At 41.0% G+C, this 21,724-nt stretch overlaps 1 protein-coding gene across 2 annotated transcripts; it reads left to right on the top strand.

Annotated features, from left to right (window-relative positions):
- The first annotated feature begins 4,288 nt into the window (after window positions 1-4,288).
- clcnk (chloride channel K) lies at window positions 4,289-20,331 on the top strand. Of its 2 annotated transcripts, XM_079588551.1 has the most exons (21): window positions 4,289-4,468; window positions 9,188-9,356; window positions 10,988-11,147; window positions 11,270-11,401; window positions 11,605-11,733; window positions 12,057-12,196; window positions 12,296-12,373; window positions 12,502-12,577; window positions 12,716-12,841; window positions 13,058-13,142; window positions 13,279-13,380; window positions 14,137-14,221; window positions 14,323-14,487; window positions 14,609-14,678; window positions 15,202-15,306; window positions 15,465-15,681; window positions 15,859-15,992; window positions 16,272-16,342; window positions 17,848-17,928; window positions 18,023-18,109; window positions 18,256-20,331. In XM_079588551.1, exons 3-21 carry the CDS (start codon window positions 10,991-10,993, stop codon window positions 18,292-18,294), a joined length of 2,079 nt encoding a protein of 692 aa, XP_079444677.1. In that variant the 5' UTR covers window positions 4,289-4,468; window positions 9,188-9,356; window positions 10,988-10,990; the 3' UTR covers window positions 18,295-20,331. The 2 variants fall into 2 exon arrangements, with proteins under 2 accessions (XP_079444677.1, XP_079444678.1); XM_079588552.1 differs by lacking the exons at window positions 4,289-4,468; window positions 9,188-9,356 and adding an exon at window positions 10,339-10,476.
- Window positions 20,332-21,724: the final 1,393 nt, after the last annotated feature.

Below are 21,724 nucleotides of genomic sequence, written 5' to 3'. Positions count from 1 at the left end.
AGTGTGCTATAATTATCATGCGAGGGAGAGGGGCTCTGTGGTCGGAAAAGTTTTGTGGGATGAGGACTTGAGGTTGAGAAAGGGGCTCTGACAAAGACTCAAAGATAGGAAAGGGAGAGAGATATGGGGGGGGGGGGGGGGGGGTCAACAGCTGGCATTCCAGACACTCGCTCCCTGAAATAGCCGTTCTCTTCCTCTCTCCCGTTCTGTGTGCTCTCCATCCATTTTTCTCCAGCCTGCCATCCACAGCAATTTGCCATGATTTACAAATACAGGCGTCAGAGGCTCGTGATGCCTGTCAATCTGAAAATTACAGTAAACACAGGTCCTGAGGGTGTTCATCTCTGCATAAACAACAATGCTGAGGAATGACAGTTCAAAATGAGGATTAACAGAAAGATGGAAGGAATGTCGATGAGAGAGTGACGTTGAGGGACAGATGACGTTAGGAAAACGGATTAGGAGGCATTTGTTTTTGGAGGAGAGCTACTAATAATAGACATTTTAGTGTTGGTTCATTACAGAATTACCGTTTCCTTTTCATGAGTTGTTTAAGATAGGGGTGCACTGATATTACATTTCAGACTAATACTGATAAGCCAATAATTACTTTTATGGTATGGTCAAATAAATGGCCAGTATTCAAATTCTATACAGTTTTGTGTAAATAGATCAATTTATAAAATGCTAAAATTGAAGAATAATGCACATTAAATGTAATATTTATTTTGCTAAAGATAAAAATCTTTAGAGATTTTAAAGATTTAACTGAGTGTTCGATGACAGCAAAGGCAATCTGAATGTAAAAAAGAGGAAATTATTAAATATCCGATACTGACCAATACTGATAAATTAAAACATCTCTAATATCAGCTGATAACTTATTTGGTATCCATAGTGTTAAAGGGATAATTCACTCAAAAAAGATAACAAGCATAAAAGAAGATATTGTTTTCTTCTTGCTGATGCTGACAGAATTTCCTTTTTTGGGGTAAACTATCCCTTTAAGATGTTAATTGCATGTAAAGTATTGGATGTTTTTAAAACAATAGGCATTCTTCAAACATTGTCTAAATCTAGCAGAGAAACTTAACATTACTTCTAACAGCATGTGTCATGACACCAATGCAGCTCTTCTAATTTGATTCTGTGCAAGAGAGAGGGAGAGAGAGAGAGAGAGAGAGAGAGAGAGAGAGAAAGAGAGAGAGAGAGAGAGAGAGAGAGAGAGAGAGAGAGAGAGAGAGAGAGAGAGCATTTAATCAGTCAACAGTATAATCGCGACTAGCACAGTTTGTCCTCAGGCTTAGTGTGAGTTCACTTCAGAAAGTTCACTTGATATCCTCACAAGTATTCCGCTAGTTTGTGGATGTCATAGGACAGCCCTCAGGGGACGGTTTTGTAACAGTATGAATAAACATAAGGGTGTGTAGATTAATGGACCGAAATTTAGTTTTTTCATTTTCCATAGGTATCATACGTGAATACATTAGGCTACTGTTGGTAGTACTGTACGCATGGTGCAAGACTCTTTACACTATATACAGAGGGTCCTTGGACTGCAAAGATTCAAGGACCACTGCATGTAAACATGTACATGGAAGCTCAGAGAGAGTTTGTATTGTGTTACTGTCTGTGATTTTCTCAGCTGCTGATCATTACATATGTGGGATTTTCATTGTCACTCAATGTGAATGGCTTGTTTTGCTGGGACTGACAAAATAGACTATTCTAGACTAAAATAGACAAATTATAGTACCAAAACAAATCATATAATAGTAAAGGCTGAGATGAGAAAGAAAATGCATTTAAATAGACTGCTGCCGTCTATACCCCTCAGTCAATATATACTCTTTTTGCATTTGCGGCTGTGATTCTATAAAAACCACCGGCGTCTGGACCCATCCAAGAAAAACGAATGGAAATTGACAGGGAGAATGAACAGAATGCGGAATGACAGTCAGAGGGTAGCCACTCATCAGTCATGGCAGGAACTAGGGAAGGATTTATTATTGTGACATTTCACACATATTCACACTGTGATCCAGTCACTGCTTTGTGAGTAGCAGATTGGTTCTGTCAGCGGGGATAAAACAATTCCAAAATGATCAGGGAGTTTTAAATTTCAAAATAAAAAATAAAACCTTCTGTCACTCAGTTTGCAGTGAGGGGTGTCTCACAAATCGAGAAAGTAGAAAAGAATCCAAAATCAAAGGACAAGAAATTGTTTCAAGTTATCTATAAAGCATTAGGCCAAGCCCTCAGATAAATTAGACAATAGGAAATTATATGAGCATGTGCAACAATATAGCTTTATTGTTTGCCTTTGTGTGACCTAAGAAAATTAATAATACATCTTGATGTTTGTTCGAAAAGATCGATTTATCGTCTGAGATAGTGCTGGTCATCGTGACAATAATATAAATTCCACAGGGCATGAAACAACAGGACTTTAAAAATGCAGGAACATAATGATGCATTAATGTTTTTATGGTCTGAAATAGCTTAATGGAATCCACTGATGCATAATGAAATTATATTATTAAGTATTTTCACCGCAGCTATGTGATTTTGGAAATTCTGTGTGAATCAATTATTCTGCGTGACATTGATTTGGAGTGTGTGTGTGTGTGTGTGTGAGTGTGATTGCTTTCACCTTGAACGAAGGTTAATGCAATATGAAACAGTGCTCAAATAGAGACCATATAAAGGGGGGCAATCACTATCTAAATTATGCAATACATGAGAAAAGCTGGGTACACTTTTTAATTAATGCTGCTCTTTTCACCTGTTAAGAAATGTAGTCAGGGCTCATTAAAGCGAGTGAGTGGCCCTGTCCCAAATGGCGCACTTGATGTGGACTTTCGGTCTCGTGGACTTAAATTGCGCGTGCTCGCTGAGTCTACGAGTCCGTAGGCCGTCCCATTCATCACTTTAACTCTCTGAAGTGTGCTCAGCAGCGCCCCCTTTGTGCCCTTGAAGCGGTCTTCCGCGAAGCCCGCATAGATGCAGGCTTCACGCACTTTAACTACCCAGGAATCCTTGCGAATTTGCGAAAGGCCAATCAGACAACGAATGGGAGGAGCTTTCGCTCACGTTAACATGGATGAGAAAAAAATATTTAAGTGTAAATATCATTATGGTTCTGTTTCATTCTTACTGACCGCCAGAGGCAGTGTAAACACTATGGATTATCGCAGCGCCAGCCAGATAGGTCGAGAGAATATACCAACAAAGTCACGTGGCGTGACGTATGCTGAGCCCTGGAGGTTATAGGCTACAGTCAGTGTTGCCAGATTGGGCGGGTTCCCGCCCAATTGGGCTGTTTTGAATTTGATTGTGCGGGTAAAAAAGGGTTTGGGCGGGTGGACAAAATTTGGGCTGGTTTGGGGTCAGTTCGGCGGTTTTCAAACATCTACATTTTAAAGTATAATTGGTTAAAAAACTAAACTAAAGTGTGCATGTAGTGCATAAAATCGGTCATCATGACATTACAACACACACACACACGCAGCGCAGAGTCAGCTGGCGTTGGTGTTGACGTCACCGGCGAGCACGCACTTTCAGCCAATCAACGAGGGATCAGCAGGAAGACGCGATTTAGCGCGATAACTTGTAGCTGTATATTCAAGTGATCGCTAATGCCAAAGTGACATGCAGTAAATTGCATCTACAGTAAAAATTTAGATAGTGAGCAATAAACGTACATATGTGGGGGTTGATGACTTGATGGTGAATAACTGAGAGGAGAGCACAGTTGAATTACTTGAATTGAAACTGAATATGAGACGACACAGAGTCATTTCCATGGTCATATCATGTGCACACTAGCCTAACCAGACATCTGCCACTTTTACACCGTCCAGACTGCATGCACTCTTGTCCCTGAAAGCTGCTGAAAAAGGTTTGAATCAACGATGAATCAGTTTTGACTGCTAAATTCTGCGTTATGTTCTGCAGTGTGCTTCCGAGGGCTAAAGTCATTGTTCATTTCTTGATTGCCGTTTTGACAGTGTCCACCTGGACATTTAAAGTCATATTTGCTAATTCTCCTTAATTATTGCCCTGGTTTGATGCGTTTTCCTTGGAAATTTGTTTATTTTTATTTTTTAATTTACCATCGTTATTTTGTTTTAAGGAGACACAAATTCTGCTTATCAACCTTGAATGACATGGCCATAAAATTATATCACATTATTTTGGTAGTAAAATTTTGGGCGGTTTTTTCTTGGAGTGGGCGGGTTTTGGTGAGCTGTTGGGCTGGAAATCACCGTCCCAATCTGGCAACACTGGCTACAGTAGCTCAGCACTCTACCTCTTTCGCTTTCTCGCCTGGTTGAGATAGGTTGTTTTTGAGTGATTATTCGCGCTGTCAAGTGCAGCTTACAAGAGCAGCGAGATTCGTCCTCACAAGCTGTGACAGCGCGCGTCTACGCAATTTCAAGGATTTGGATTTATTTTACAGCGCTTGGTGAGTCATATTAACATTACTTCGTCGGTAACACTCTGTGCCTCTCGGTGCTATCCGGTGGCTTGTGTTTTCCGCGACTGAGTTAACGGTCTCCCGTTGACATATCTAACGTTACTCAGACTGTTTTTTCCTCGAATCCATGTTACATTATTTGTCCATCGGTTCAATCCGCCGGCCATTTTAGACATTTTTTCTTTTTCGTGAGATATTTGTTGGTATTACCTGTCGGTTTGCCCGAGGTAATTGTTTTATTTATTTTTATTATTTTTTTCATCCCGCTCAACTTAACCTTACGGTGCTATCCGAAGGTGTTATTAACGAGTAACTATGGCTCACAGCTCGATCGCCACTGGTTTTCCACTGACTTGTAAGCTGTGCCCTAATCATCTTCTCCCTGACGACGGTCATGACTTCTGCCCGTCGTGTTTGGGTGTTCAACATCTGCGAGATGCTCTCACGGACCCGTGCATGCACTGCAGCCTTTTGCCTATTTCGGAACGACAGCTCCGTCTTGCCGAGTTAGACCCTAATTCGACAGTGAAACTTGGGCAGTTGGATGCAGCCCCTTCACGCACTCGGAAGCGCAAAGCGTCGGCGGCAGCTGGTGCCCCCCCCCCCATCTAAGAAAGTCAAATCGCGAGGTGATGAACATTCACGTGTTGAGAAAAGTTCACTTTCTATGACGGTGTCGGTGCTTTCTTCAGAGATGGCAGAGCTGAAACGTCTGCTTCACTCGCTTCAGCCTGTCTCATCTGCTACACCTGTGAAGCTGACACAGGAGGATGAGAATGTTCAGAATCAGGGAGCTGGGGAAGAGTCTCTTGATTTCCCTGGTTTTTCTCATCGTTCAGAGTTTGATGTGCTTTCTACAAGTGCTTCAGATTCCTTTTTTCACGATCATGGGGATACTATGGATGTTGCTGCACAACCATCACCTCAGGCTGTTTTCACTGGTTACCCAGCAGCGGAGGGGTCTAGTGGGGGTTCAGTTCAGTCGTCTGGACAAGCCCAGTCCTCCTCCGATGATACTTTGGATGTGCTTCGAATGGCAGTTGCTCGTCTAGGACTTGATGAGTCACCTGTCCAATCTGCCCAAACAAATGTGTTTTTCAGACAGAACACAGCAGCAACTTCTTTTGCCATGCCACCATGTAAGGATTTTGTGGCTGAATTCTCAAATGCTCTCACTGGTTCTGGTCCGCCTAAACGGCGCTCTAAGATTGCTCGAACGCTAGCATCTATGGCTGAAGCAGATTCTATCGGGGTGGGTCGTGCTCCAGAAATAGAGCAGCCTGTGGCAGCTTTGGTGGTGTCTCCTGATGAGGCTCTGCGAGGGAATGTGCGATGTCCCAGTGCGCAATGCGGTCGTACGGATTCCTTGCTGAAAAAGGCATACGAGTCTGTTGCCTACATTACTCGAGCAGAAAACACAATCTGCCAGTTACTTCTTGCTACCACCAGTACGCTGGAACCTGCGAATGCGGATCCCTCTGTTTCACAGTTTCTGCAAACTGCTCTGTTGGCAACAGGCCATGTGACCCGCGAGCTGGGTAGTCTTACAGCCACGCTTCTGGCAGCCCGCCGCCAAGTGTGGCTTGCCCAAGCACGACTGCCGGAGGACTGTAAGAAAACCTTGAGAGAACTTCCATTCGTTCCCGGGCATCTTTTTGGTCCAAATGTTCCGGAACTGTTGGAAAAGAGGATAAAGCTGTCTGAAGCTACTCGTCAACTGACACAGGTGCAGCGCAACCCTACCTTTAGGATGCCAGCGGTTCAGACCCGACAGCACTATGCCACATCGGAGCAACGTTTCCGCCGGCATGCTACACCTCAGTCACAGCCCCCTCAGAGACCTCGTGCTCCTGAAGAGGCGAGAGTTTTTCGCCCACCTCATCGACAGTTTCCAGGAGGACCCCGTCAGCGTCCCCCCGCGAACACTAAAAATCGCACACATAAAGCCTGAGACAGCCAGGCCGGCGGTCGATCGCTTTTCAATAGATCAACTGGAGTACTGGAGATCCAACACAGCAGACCCCTGGGTGTTGGCGACTCTGAGCAGGGGATATACTCTACAGTTTCGACGTCGGCCTCCCAGATTTTCAAGAATTGTTCCTACGATTGTCAGAGACGCGGTTCGCGCGGTGGCTCTCTCTCTGGAAATTTGTTCACTGTTAGAGAAGGGAGCCATAGAAAAAGTTCATCCCCTCGTTCAGAGAGACGGGTTCTATTCAACATATTTTCTTGTTCCGAAGAAGGACGGTGGTTTCCGCCCAATTCTCGATTTGAGGCTTCTGAATTTGTTCCTGAAGGTCCTTCCTTTTCGAATGCTGCGCACAGCCGATGTTCTTCGGTCTGTGACTGCAGACGATTGGTTTGTAAGTGTCGACCTGAAAGATGCTTACTTTCATGTCCCAATTGCTGTACATCACAGAAAGTTTCTGCGTTTCAGTTTCCTGAATCAAGCCTATCAGTTCAAAGTGCTACCCTTCGGCCTTTCCCTTGCTCCTCGCGTCTTCACAAGGTGTGTGAGCGCAGCTCTGTCTCCTCTTTGGATGAGAGGCATGCGTATTCTTCCTTATTTGGACGACTGGCTTCTCTGTGCCCCAACAGAGCGGCAGGCTGTACAAGACTCCAGACTGCTTTTGAGACATGTGCAGAAGCTGGGGTTTTCTGTGAACGAGAAAAAGAGCCGTCTGATTCCATCACGGACCACTACGTTCATAGGAATGACCCTGAATTCCTGTCTAATGTCTGCCTCCCTGTCTCAGGAACGTGTGACGAACATTCTGCAACTTTTGGCTCGCTTTCGCCCGGGGGTGTCTTTGCAGTACGAGGTGGTCCTACGACTGATAGGGATGTTAACAGCGGCTACAGTGGTGATTCCCCTGGGTTTACTCCACCTCAGGCCACTCCAGTTATGGAACAACAGTTTGCGGCTAGATCCCACCAGGCATCGCCATCGACTGGTTGTGATTTCTCACCGTTGCATATGTGCGTTGAGGCGGTGGAGACAGTTAGAGTTTCTGAAGGCAGGAGTGCCCCTGGGTGTTGTTCCCTCTCGTCGGGAGTTGGTCACGACAGACGCTTCCCTCACAGGATGGGGAGCAACGTGGAATCGGAGGGGTATTTGCGGGCGCTGGACACCGATCCAGGCCACAGAACATATCAACCTGCTAGAACTAAGAGCAGTGTTCTTGGCCCTAAAGTACTTCATGCCGGTTCTGGCAGGCCGCCATGTTCTCGTTCGGTCCGACAATACCTCAACGGTGTTCCATCTGAACCACCAGGGCGGCACGAGATCCCGCAGGTCTCTGCAGCTGACTCAAGAGATCCTGACTTGGTGTCAGCCACGACTCGCTTCACTGAGGGCAGCTCATATTCCAGGAGTGTGCAACCAGACAGCGGATGCTCTTTCCAGGGATCAAGTACACCCAGGAGAATGGAGGCTTCATCCAGTTGTAGTGCAGGAGATCTGGCTACGATTTGGAAGAGCAGAGGTGGATCTTTTTGCTTCAGAGATGACCACCCACTGCCGATTATGGTTCGCAAGAACAGAAGTGTCCAGCCCCCTGGGCCAGGATGCGCTGTCTCACGAATGGCCGAACTGCCTGCTATATGCGTTTCCACCTATCCCTCTGTTATGGGAGACGTTGCACAGGATCTCCCTGCGCAAGCACAGAGTGTTGCTGGTGGCACCACGGTGGCCAGCCAGACCATGGTTTCCTTTGTTGCTGAGACTTCTGACAGGGAATCCATGGAAGCTTCCCTCCAGGAAGGACCTCCTCTCCCAGCTGGAGGCCAGTGTCTGGCACCCGGACCCGGCACGTCTGCAGCTTTGGGTCTGGCCATTGGGCTAAATCCTTCCCTGGAGCATTGTGACCCTGCTGTTATTCACACCATCTCTAATGCCAGGGCTTCTTCCACACGGCAGATTTATGCTTCCCGTTGGAAGCTTTTTTCTACATGGTGTGAGGAACAAGGGCTTGATCCTGCAAAATGTGACATCCCGAATATCTTAAGCTTTCTTCAACGCTTACTGGAGGAAGGAAAAGCAGCTTCCACGTTGAAAGTATACGTTGCTGCGATTTCTGCGTATCATGTTCCAGTTGGCGGCTCTTCGCTGGGCTCTCACAGTCTTGTCTGCAGTTTTCTGAAGGGCGCGCGCCGTCTGAACCCTGCTCGGAATCCTAGTTTTCCTGTGTGGGATTTGTCACTTGTGCTTGCATTCCTGTGTTCACCCCAGTTTGAGCCCTTGCAAGGCATTGACGTTAAAATGTTGTCCTTGAAGACTTCTTTTTTGTTAGCTATTGCTACTGCGAAACGGGTCAGTGAGTTGCACGCGCTGTCTGTTAGCGAACCGTGCTTGCGTTGGTTACCGGATGACTCCGGGGTGGTTCTACGACCCAATCCTTCTTTTCTTCCGAAGGTCCTTCTTCCTCAGTTCATAAATCAGCACATTGAACTGGCGTCTTTTCAGACTTCTTCAGGGTCTGATTCAAGTGCCCAACTTTTGTGTCCTGTTCGTGCCTTGAAGTATTATGTGAACTCTACTGTTCAATTTAGACAGACGGACCAGTTATTTGTCTGCTATGGTGGTGCGAAGAAAGGTGCTCCAGTGTCGAAGCAGAGGTTGTCGAACTGGATAGTAGAGACCATTACACTGGCTTACAAGGCAGCAGGGAGACCACTGCCCTGGGGACTAACTTGCCATTCCACTAGGGCCATCTCATCTTCATGGGCTGTTTTCAGAGGAGTTTCTCTGGTGGATATCTGCACTGCTGCTACCTGGACTTCTCCATGCACGTTTGCCCGGTTTTATAAAGTCAACGTTGCTGCTCATCATGCCGTTAGTTCTGCGGTTCTTCTGGAGCAGCCTTAATTTCATCAGGTGGGTGGCATTCCTCATGACTATGTTGGTATGTGTCATCCATAGTGTTTACACTGCCTCTGGCGGTCAGTAAGAATGAAACAGAACGCTAGTTACGCATGTAACTGTGGTTCTGTGAATTCTGGATGACCGCCAGAGTTCTCAGTCACTCGGAATGCGCGAGAAAGGCGTACCGAGGTAGAGTGCTGAGCTACTGTAGCCTATAACCTCCAGGGCTCAGCATACGTCACGCCACGTGACTTTGTTGGTATATTCTCTCGACCTATCTGGCTGGCGCTGCGATAATCCATAGTGTTTACACTGCCTCTGGCGGTCATCCAGAATTCACAGAACCACAGTTACATGCGTAACTAGCGTTTTTATGACCTATGTGTACATTTTACCAGTTATTACCTACAGTTTATACAAACATTATGGTCATCAACCAGTGGTTGATATCTCAAACATTTTATAAACATAAATAGCTTGCTGAATAATAGGCTACGATCGCATTATGATTCATTAAATAAATAGAACCGAATGGCAGGGCTTTACTGAGTCATATATAAATGTAGAAATATAATATTTAAACAACAACCGGACCGTCTTCCTATTTCCGGCGTGACGATCGAGTCTGTCCCAAAAATACCTCTCAATGCGCCCTCGTGGACTTGCGCCAAGGGCCCTTTAGGTCTGCACTACATGACGTCAGCAAAGTGTGGACTCTGAGGAAGTCCACAAGTCCGGAGTGTGCCATTTGGGACAGGGCCAGTGACGATGACAATTCTAAAGGTCATTTGGGTTCTATCACTCTCTAGCCTCTCGGCCTGACAACAAAGGTTCATAACGCATCACAGGTCATTTCATTAACCGCCTAATTGAAAGTTCCAAAAGGCCACAATGAGTTATGTCCGAATGACATTTATGAGATCGAAATTAATTTCAGAGAAAACAGAAAAGGAAACTTTAATCTCGCATTGTTCCAATTCAGTGCCTGCCCAGAGGCAAAGCAGCAGAGGGCGTGCTCCATAAATAAGTTAAAGCTTAATTTTCCTTTCAAGCTACATCTGGTGACGCCAGGGTAAAGAGTCGATACTGACCTCAACGGTCTTTCATTTGGAATGAGTCAACAGGCTGAAAGGTGAGCTCTCTAACTTTATATTTTAGTTTTCAAATGACTTTAGTTTGACATTAAATAAATCATTTCCAATATTTCGGGACTATCTGTTAGGCCTAGGCCTATCTATACTGACGTTATTAGGAACCATGTGCAGTCCAGTCGAAAAGTACCACGGTGAAATGAAAATAACCCGCGTCTTACACAGCTACTTGCCAAATAAATAAATGCATGATGGACATTAAACAATGATTTGAGCTCAAATTGTTGTCCCACCCTCGTATAAGTAAACACGTCATCACAAAAGACATGTGACTACAAGAGGGACGTTATTTTGATTAAAGATTATGAGGACACATACATAAAAAATAAAATAAAAAATATATATATATATATATATATATATATATATATATATATATATATATATATATATATAATGATGTGCATTTATAACTGCAATATTCCATGAAAAAATAAGAATTGCCCATTTTAATTTCATGATGACACAAAGACCATGCATGTTGCATTTCAGACAATGGATGCAATTAGTGTAAATGTAAAGCATCTTGAAGAAACTGAAGAACAATGCACACATGAAGATAAGACAGGCACAGATACGGTGGAGGAAAAGCTCATCAGCTCTAATGAGCATTCATGGAGACCCTGGCAACAATCACGGTCACGCATCAGAGGTGAGGCGGATCATTTGCAATTTCCTCCCCGTCATCAATGATCTCACTCTATCAATCCTCCATGCAGAAACTCAAACTATCATAATTAACCACTGTGATTTATGTGCTTTGCATTTGGGCAGAGTGTGTGCTATATGTGAAGAAGGTTCTGGTGTCTTTTGCTAGCATGGAGTGGTACTGTTATGCCCTCTTAGGGATCATCACCGCTCTAATGAGCTTCTTCATGGACATGACTGTGGCCAAGCTGCTGAATGGTGAGCAGTTCCACATTGTCACTTAAAAAATGGTTAGTACAAAATGTACATACAGATGCAGGTGGGTCAGTTTGGTCTAACTGTTGGAGCACTGAAGAATCATTCTAGCAGCTGAGTGGGGCAAGGTCTTTCAAAAACAGACGACCTTAGATTATTTTTTATTTCTCACACAGTGTTAAACCTCAGTCCTTCTCTCTTCTTAGCTCACCAATGGCTGTACGGTTGTCTGAAGGGTCACCACCTGCTGCAGTTCCTCTGCTGGACGCTTTACCCAGCCTGCCTCTGTGCCCTGTCCACCAGCTTCGCCCACAGCATCTGCCCATTCTCTGCAGGTCAGCTAGACACTCATCACATCTGTACATGGTAAAATAATAATAATAAAAATAATTTTGCTATCATTGCAAAATGTAGAGTAATTTAGAGCTTATTTAGAGTAGGTACATCCAATCTGATTTATTATAATGATTTAAATCCATGATTAAAATATAATGTGCTTCACGTATGTAAATGCACGAGACAAAATCACCAACATATTTTTAGTGTAGGCCTATTGTAAATAAAAATGCATCAATTCACCTGCTTTGCTTGTTGGTTTGATCATAAAACATCAAACTTATTTGGTCATGCATTATGTGTTTCACCCATGACCCTTCAGGCTCTGGTGTTCCTGAGGCGAGGGCTATTCTCTTAGGGATAGACATGCCAGGTTATCTGTCCCTCTCCAATCTGTTTGCTAAACTGTTTGGCTTGATATGCACACTAGCTTCGGGCAGCACAGTGTTTCTTGGCAAAGTGGTAAGCACCTATCTTATATGCAAATGAGAATGTGGAGCGTAACCATAAATTTGACGTCCTGAATATATTGACATTTTGCAATAAAACTCATTTCAATAGGGCCCATTTGTCCATTTATCCATCATGGTGGGTGCGTTCATGAATCGCCTGCATGTTTCCTGTCGTGGTGGAAAGCAGGTAGCTGAACTGCACTGCAACAAATGAACCATGCTGCCCTCTTTAATTTTGTATCATGAGACCCAGATGGAAATTGTATAGAAGGCTACTTATACTAATGACTCTCTTGTGGCTCGAATCATTCACAGAGAGCAGCTAAAGGGGAAATGCTGGTTGTGGCGTCAGCAGTGGGCGTTGCGAGCTGTTTTGGGGCTCCAATCAGCGGTGAGTTGACGTCACCGTGGTCCGTGATATCCTTTAGTACTAAAAAACACAAAGTCATTAATGCATCTCATCAGTCACTTCTTGACAGTCTGTCACCTGACCTTTCCCTGAACGGTTGTCTCTGTTCTACCACTGTAGGCGTTCTGTTCAGTGTAGAGGTGATGGGGACTCATTATTCAGTCAGAGATTACTGTCCCTGCTTCTTTGCAGCAGCTTGTGGAGCGATCACCTTCAGGCTGCTCTCTGTCTGTAGTCGAGATCAAGGTGAGAGGTTTACATTACCTATAGCGCCCCCTAATGGTTGCTACTGGTGTCTTTGTAGTAATCTCATCCACCACAAGACCATTAGTTAGCCTTATGGGAAGCTATGAATTGGCATAATTGAATTTAAATATGATTAAACTGAAAGTATCACACCACCATAAGCCAGAAGGATATATGAGAGAAATGATTCAATCTTTCTTTGATCCATGTCAACAGAGACAATCCAGGCCCTGTTTAAAACCAGCTTCTCTAGTGAGCTGCCTTACCAGCCTTTTGAAATCTTCATTTTCGCTCTGCTTGGGTAAGCTCTCAATTGGCAGATTGGTGATGGACAGTCATAAATTAAATATTGCTAAGTCGTGTCTGTTATCTCAGTGTTTCTATTATTAAAATTCATGAAGCAGTAATTGTTCTAATGGTGTTTTCCTCTGATTCAGGCTGTTCTGCAGTATTCTCAGCTGTATTTACTTATTTTGTCATCGCTGGGCTCTGCGTTTTGTCAAAACAAACAAAACCATCAGCAGATTTCTGGCAACAGAGTGAGCGGAAAAAATTATTCCAGCAGACAATTTCATACTTTTTCAGACTCTTCCTTGTCCTCATTTGGTGTGTGTGTGTGTGTGTGTGTGTGTGTGTGTGTGTGTGTGTGTGTGCGTGTGCATGTTGGTGCAACTACATTATGAGGATTCTCCATAGGCGTAATGGTTTTTATACTGTACAAACTGCATATTCTATCCCCTTACACTGTTCCTATCCCTAAACCTACCCATCACAGGAAACATTCTGCATTTTTACATTTTTTAATAAAACATTGTTTTTTAAGCTATTCGAATTACGAGGACTCATGAAATGTCCTCATAAACCCTGTTTAAGTTGTAATGCCAGTGTAATAAATATGCCATTATACAAATTTGTGTCCTCATAAAACACACACACACACACACACACACACACACACACACACACACACACACACACACACACACACACACACACACACACACGAGGTCCAAACAACCACTATTGAAATGGTTCTACTTTCTTTCTTTCTTCTTTTTTTTGGGAAATCAGAATAATGAAATTGTGAATGTAATGTTTAACTTGAAATCTTTACGTCTTCAAACCTAAAATATTTTATTTCCAGGTGTAAATTTGATTTTTAATCCCATATTTCCATCATAGTCTTAGATATATGGACACCCACTGTATGTTGACATCAAATATATGTATTTTAATTGGATGCCTGAAGATATTTGTTGTGATCTAACTTTGTTTGTATTCATAATCATATCCAGAAAGACACTTTATTCAGCCATTGTGGCATTTCTCCTCGCCTGCTTTACGTTTTATCACTCAGCGGGACATTTCATTGCTGCTGAGGTGAGGATATGCCTATTTCTGGAATATTGGCAGTACTTCAAACTTTGGTGCTCTGGTGTTCGTTTTGTATTTACTTTAAATTTCTCTTGGTTTTCTTCTAGCTCACAATGAAGCAGCTGCTTACTTCCCTGTTAGACGGCACTTCCTGGTACACTGTTTCCCAGAATGCCTCTGCCCTGCCTGAGCCTCAGAACACATTCTGGCAGGCATGGAACCCTCCCGGCAGAGGTTACTTCCAAACGCTAGGATTTTTCATTACTGTGAAGGTAAAATAAAATGAGTAGCAATTAAGTAACAATAGTATCATGGTGTTCATAAGCTGCTTGTTGAAGAATTTAAAAAGGTTATCATAAGCAGATTTCATGATTTCTACCATCTCTCTGTAAGGTTGGGCTGTTGGTCGTGGCTTGTACTCTGCCTTTACCTGCTGGCTATTTCATGCCAGTATTTGTTTACGGTAGGTCTTCATACCATGGGATTTGCATCATGCTAATTAGGAGGAAAAAAATATTATGATTATTATAAAATAAAAGTATAATAGTAGTTAAAATATTGAATAGAATATGAATCATTAAAATATTATACAATTTTGAAACATAAAAAACCCCCGAACAAATGTGACCCTGGACCACAAAATTATAAACCATTAAAATTATAATATAAAAATTATAATAATAATGATCAAATAAAAAATAAAATGTGATGTGATAAAATAAATATAAAACAAAATGGGATAAAATACTAAAACAATAACTTGTATAATTACCATAAGTGAAAAATAATAAAATGACAAAATAAAAATAATAAAATTAAGTATAATTAAAAATATATCAATAAAATGTAGTATTGTAGTTGTCAAAATGTAGTTAGCGATAATTTATAATGTATTAGTTTAACCAAATACAGTTTTCAATGAATCCAGTGGACCAAAATATGTTTTTTTAAACAGCCCATTGAAACAGCAATTGTCTGTGTTTTAGGTGCCGCAGTGGGACGTTTCGTAGGCGAGGGCTCAGCCTATCTGCTCTCAGATGGAATCTCATCAACAAAGAGTTTAATAAACCCGGGCGGCTATGCTTTAGCAGGTAAACAATCTTATTATCCTGTCAGTTTTCTGAAGGAGGATTATGAACACTGCAGGCTCACAGAGACGATAAGGCCTGTCTAAATGCATTAATGGGGTCATATTCTGTGTGTGTGTGTGTGTGTGTGTGTGTGTGTGTGTGTGTGTGTGTGTGTGCAGGAGCAGCTGCCTTCTCTGGGGCTGTGACACACACACTCTCTCCTGCCCTATTGGCTCTGGAAATGACCGGCCAATGCTCTCACGCCGTCCCCGCTCTGGTTGCTACGCTGGTATCCAACGCTGTGGCTCGTGCAAAGCACCGTCCATCTTTCTACGATGGCATATCCCTTATTAAACAGCTCCCGCACTTGCCATCTCTCATCCGGGCTTGTCCAAAGTGAGTAAAATATCTGCTCGTCTGCCTTCAGGCTCCGCCATGTTATAACTTGAAAATTACATCGCATTTTTCTTCAGATGACACAATCCTTGTGTGCAAAACAAGATTCTGGAGGGAGACATCAAGGTAGTGATGGCTGGATAGGAAATGGTTTTCATCATGAACGCTCTCCCACAGGTTGGCCAATGTTCAGATCAAGCAGTTTGCGGTCCCAGCGGGAGCCGTGCTGAAGAGGACAGACACACTGACAAGTGTTCAGCACATCCTAAACGACAGCACAGACACCGAAGTTCCTGTGGTGGACTCTCACGGTGAGCCTAACTAATATCACCAGCTCAATGACACAATCTCACTTTAATAACACACCTCCGGTGCTTGACAGAAAAGAGAGAAAGCCAGTTAAATGTGTGTGCTGATAAGGGCCAAAAGCCAAATGATTGTGTGTTGATGAGGTGAAACACTCAAGACTGCACCCTCAGGATAATGTTCCAGTACAGTACTTTACAATGACAGTACTATTGTTTGAAATGAGGCCGACAGTCTGAGGCTTGGGCTTAGCGATGCCATTTACTTTTTCTCTTGTCTCCCAGACTCTCCTATTCTCCTGGGAACAATCAACAAATCGCAGCTGCGGGAGTGTCTGCAAGAGCATAGAAATGAGGTAATTGAACCCATAATGTGCTGAGTCATAACAGAAGTTGTGCTGAAGGAATAATAAAAAAATATCGAAAGAATAATCAAAGCATTTCAATTCAGAAGCTGGATTCTCAGCTGGGGCTTCTTTTTTGTTCTTGTCTTTTTTCTTATTTTGTTTTGGGTGGCACCAGTGTCAGTTTTACCTTTGCCATTTTAGGGCCAGTTCACAGTGTTTTTGCATTCCACTGTGTTTTTTTTCCAATGACACTGCACCTTGTCTCAGTTGGGGTTTATTTGCCTATATATACAATGAAATTCAATGGGTTTTAATGTTTTGGACCCCACTGACTTTTATTATAAGTGCAAAAAACAATTGAAACATTCTTTAAAATATCTTCCACATAATCAAGTCAGTCATACAGGGTTGGAATGACATGAGACTGAGTAAAAGATGACAGAATTTTCAATTTGGGGTAAACTTTTACAACTTCTGAACATAGTAGTTCTTCACATATCTGTAAGCAGTGAGACATGCCACAACAGTCAAAAACATCAATCTAGTGCAAGTTTAGCAATTAAAAAGCTGCGCAGTGGAATGCAAAAGTTGTGTGTGAAAGACCCCAAAGCTCTAGTGTTACAGTTTTCAATTAGTATGCAATGAGATCCAGGTTCAAATCTGTTACTGTCATTGTTTTAAATAATGAATCAAGCTAAATTGCGGTTGAACTTGACAGTCTATGATCACTATGCAGTTTCTTTGTTCTATAGAAAAAAGAAAATGATGACCAAAATGTCAGAAGAAGGAAGGGTTTATTTTAAAAGCATGAAACATTTTTCATCCAATAATTTTTGGTAAAAATGTATGGTTTCCCTTTATTTTGATGGTCCACTTTACTAACTGTGAGTAACTTTGCAACTACAGATAAACTAATTCTCATTAGAGTATTAGTCGACTGTAGTAGACTGTTGGGGTTTGGGTTTAGTTGAATAAGTTCAAGTTCAAGTTGCTTATAGTCAGTAGAATGTCAAAATAAGGTGTTAGCAAATATGAAGCATACAGTCTACTAATACTCTACTAAGAGTTAGTAGAGATATAATTGCAAAGTTACTTATAGTTAGTAGAATGTCTAAAATGGACTGAAATAAAGTGTTACCCAATTTACAGTAAGATTCCTTTTGTTAAATACATTAGTTAACATGAACTAACAATGAAAAGTACTCCCAAAGCCTTAAGTGTTCATTTCAACATTTACTAATACATTACTAAGATCAAAAGTTCTATCTGTTAATATTATTTAAGGGCCCTGACATGAACTAACAATAAACCGTTGTATTTTTATTAACTAACGTGATGAAGAAATACAGTAAAAAATGTATTAGTCATTGTTAGTTGATGCGTTAACTAATGTTAACTAATGGGACCTTATTGTTAAGTGTTAATCATTTGTTTTTGTTTTAAGTTACATTCAAAATCCGATAGTGCACATGACGCTCCTGCTTTTCAGCATCATTAAATAATTTGTCTTGCAGGGTTCATGTAAACGGCTAGAAGAAGTATGTTCTATTCAACCTGTGCGTCTACATCTGACTCCCGAGTCCACCGTAAAGCAGGTGCAGTGAGAATAAACTGCTGACCGTTTCCTTCACATTATGTTTTTGTTGAGGTGTTCCTCTACTATGTGCGTGTCTGTGTGTGTTCTGTCAGGCTCATTGTATCATGAGTGTCACGGGTGAGCAGCGTCTGTTTATAACGGAGAGTGGGCGGCTGTGTGGAGTCGTCGCATGGAAAGAGGTGATAAGAGCAGTCTGCACGAGGACAAATATGTACACACGCATACTTCTAAACACAAACAAAATAATGATGAATACACCAGTCGCACTAGCTAATGTACTTATTGCAAAAAGGATGGACTTATGACACGTGATTTTTACTTTCAGATGAAGAAAATTATCGAAGAGATGGCAAAGGAAGTCTGATGCATGGACAATCAGCTCAGACATCAGCATCCAGGACAGTCATCAATTTGTGCTTGCCATTTAGATAATAATAGTTAATATTTCATCTGCTGGAGATTTTACATGGATTATAGTGAGGAGATCAATGAATAATTATGCATATGCCTGGTTTCACATATAGGGCTTTGATTAAACCAGGATTATGCCTTAGTTCAATTAGGACATTTAAGTCCCTTTTATAAACGTGCCCTAGAAAAACCCATTACTGGTGTGAATCTTGAGACAATGGCACTGACATATTTTAAGATATCACAGTGCAAGTTGCTTTCAGTAAAAACAGCTCAAATATGCATGGGATTATCTTAAGCCTTGTCGGTGAAACGGGGATAGTGAAATAATTAAGAATGAAATGAAGCAGCAATTTAATAGGGTACCACAAAGAGAAAGTCTCTCCAAGCTAAAATATTTATTTTTTTAAATCAAAAATAGCAACAAACACCACCAGAACACTTTCCTGAACATCTTGACAAATGGTTAATTTTGAGGTAGATATCATCTACCTTAAAATCATATGTATATTTAAATATATTTTTTAAATGTAGATTTATAGGACTAATGAGAATCTCTAAAATTATCACATATATTTTGAGACCAAAGATGCATTTATGGTTTTCAGTTTTTGTCAAGCTAATTGAATCAATAGATATTCAATAACCATCGACAAAGCCCCTTTTATTGCATCTTATAAAGACACAACATCAAATATGCCACGACAGAGATTGTGTTGGCTGCAGATAAAAATTCAATTATGTTTAAATGTTGCGTCCAATTATGTTTAAACATAACAATTATGTTTAAACATCTTGCTATAGCAAATGTATCTGCTTATGCATATTTCAATCTCTGTTGCTTTGATATCTATACTAGGCCTATATGTGACCCTGTACCACAAAACCAGTCACATGGGTAAATTTTTTGAAATAGAGATCTACACATCATATGAGAGCTGAATAAATAAGCGTTCCATTGATGTATGGTTTGATAGGATAGGATAATATTTGGCAGAGATACAACTATTTGTAAATCTGAAATCTGAGGGTGCAAAAAAATTGAAACATTGAGAAAAATCACCTTTAAAGTTTTCCATTTATACTGCATTCACTCACAAAAATAAATTTTTAATATATTTACGGTAGGAAATTGACAAAATATCTTCATGGAACATGATCTTTGCTTAATATCCTAATGATTTTCTCTGGCAGAAAATTCGATAATTTTGAGCAATACAATGTATTGTTGGCTATTGCCACAAATATACCCGTGCGACTTGTGACCGGTTTTGTGATCCAGGGTCACATATGTATTGCCCCCGACAGCCTTTTGTCCCTCAACACTTGTATATCTGCACACTTTTGCAAATATCAGTAACACTTAACTTAGAGCCTTTGTGTATAATGCATTATAAAAGTATTTTTATTGCATTATATGCACCTTATAATGCATTGTGATCTCGTCAATAATTGTAACCACAGTTATAATACATTATAATACACCCTTAGAAAGTATAATGCATTAAAAGACGCTTTCAGATGCAACAAGAAATCTGTGGTTATTAATAATGCATTTTAACTTTGGTTACAGTTATTAATGAAACGATATAATGCATTACAATGTACATTATGAATACCTCTAAAATGCATTATACATAAAGGCTTTAAGTAAAGTGTTATCCAAATTTCTTATTATTATTTCATTCTCACAAAAAAAATTTCTCCACCAATTTTCAATTAAACAGAATATATTATTCTTGAATAGTCATACACTTTGGGACCAGAAAAAAACTAAAGGGGACATTCAGTACCCGGCTGCTGTCAAGCGTTGTGGGTGGGTCTGATGAAACTGACCCTGTATAATATCATATGCATGTCTAGAGTTTGAATGAAATGAGACATCTGTTTGTAGCCTCATGCAGCTTGTTAACTTTGTGAGCCTCACACTGGGAGAAAAGAGCAGAAGAAAGGCTTCAGTAATAAACAGCCTTTGTTTGATTTCTCAACCATCCCTTTTTCTCTCATTATTTATTCCCTGTGCTTTTTGCACAGAAAAGGTTTTATAAGAATTCATTTAAATTCCCAGTGTGTTGTTCCTTAATATATTGTGTTGAAATACAAACACAATTCCAATTCTGCTCACCTCCACACTCCACAGAGCCTCTATCTACACAATTAAACCCTACTTGTGGAGCACAAAGCTGTCACACACATTATCTGACACCGCACATGAGGATCACACTGTGTAAACTTCTATTAAAAGACTCTGGAGCATGATAACACTTGACCATTCCACCTCCCAACACCCTCTCCTGCCACTGCATTTACTATGATCCCCTCTTCTACCTCATACCTCACTCGCTCCCTCCATCTCTCTCTTTCAATCACCTTTCTTTGTCAGTGAGTGTGAATAGGGCTAATGACAGAGAAAAGGCAAGACGTTTGTTATTCCAGCTTTCACTAGAATGTTCTTGAAAGCAAGTGATTTCTGCAGCAATGTAGATTAGAGGTCTTTAAAGATTCAACCATAATTTACACGTACAAAGAACTGCACAAAACAGAACAAGCTGACAATTATTAACACAATATGGAGGCAAGTTACTCAAAGGCAGCTGAGGTAACACTTTCTTCCACTTCACTTCTACTTCATGTGATTTATAAATCTGTGGCAATTGTGACCATACCCACTATTAAAATAAAAAAAGTTGAAGTGTGTAATTTTTTGTTAAAATACTTTCTAGTTTAATATGTCAAAAATAACATTAATATTGGTGAACAAATCCTTGCTACAAGCCATTTTAGTAGTTTGATTTAATCTGCCATCTTAATATTATTAATATTTAATTAATTATTTATAATAATTATTATATAATATTAATAATAATTAACCATTTTACTATATGTCAATTTAATATTACACAAATGTTAATGGTCACACTTTATGCTATAAGCACATAGTTAATAGAGAGAATAGGACCCTAAAGTGTTCCGATATTAATAAACCAAATAATTGCTACAATTAAGTCATTTATACCTCATGTCTCATATTCCATATTAATAATATGGATATTATTAACACAATATTAAGAATTGAACCAATTTTTTTACTAAATGTAAGCGTTTGTAGATCAATTTAATCTCATTTTCCATCTTAATATGATTATAATTCATATTAATAATATTGGAATTGGTTAATTACATAAATTAACCTAATCAAATTAATAATAATTAACCTCTTTTTTTTACTACAAGGAAGCCATTTGTAGGTTGATTTGATTATCTGTGAGTCTTTCCGACCAGCAACACTGGCTCAACCAATGGCATGAGTTTGGGGCGGGGCTATCTTTTTCTCCATCCAATAGCAGATGGTGGGAGTGTTTGGAAATGTATTTGAAAACAGT

The sequence above is a fragment of the Phoxinus phoxinus genome (genome assembly GCF_949152265.1).
Source record: "Phoxinus phoxinus genome assembly, chromosome: 18".
Classification (NCBI taxonomy): domain Eukaryota; kingdom Metazoa; phylum Chordata; class Actinopteri; order Cypriniformes; family Leuciscidae; genus Phoxinus; species Phoxinus phoxinus.
Note: the sequence above shows the minus strand (reverse complement) of the source record. Positions and strands in the feature narration are given on the sequence as shown.

Excerpts from the sequence above, each read along its gene's own strand:
- clcnk (XM_079588551.1), top strand. The coding sequence starts at position 10,991 with ATGGATGCAATTAGTGTAAATGTAAAGCATCTTGAAGAAACTGAAGAA. Across the intron at positions 11,148-11,269 it reads ATCACGGTCACGCATCAGAG|AGTGTGTGCTATATGTGAAG; the intron begins GTGAGGCGGATC and ends GCATTTGGGCAG. Across the intron at positions 12,578-12,715 it reads TTTTGGGGCTCCAATCAGCG|GCGTTCTGTTCAGTGTAGAG; the intron begins GTGAGTTGACGT and ends CTACCACTGTAG.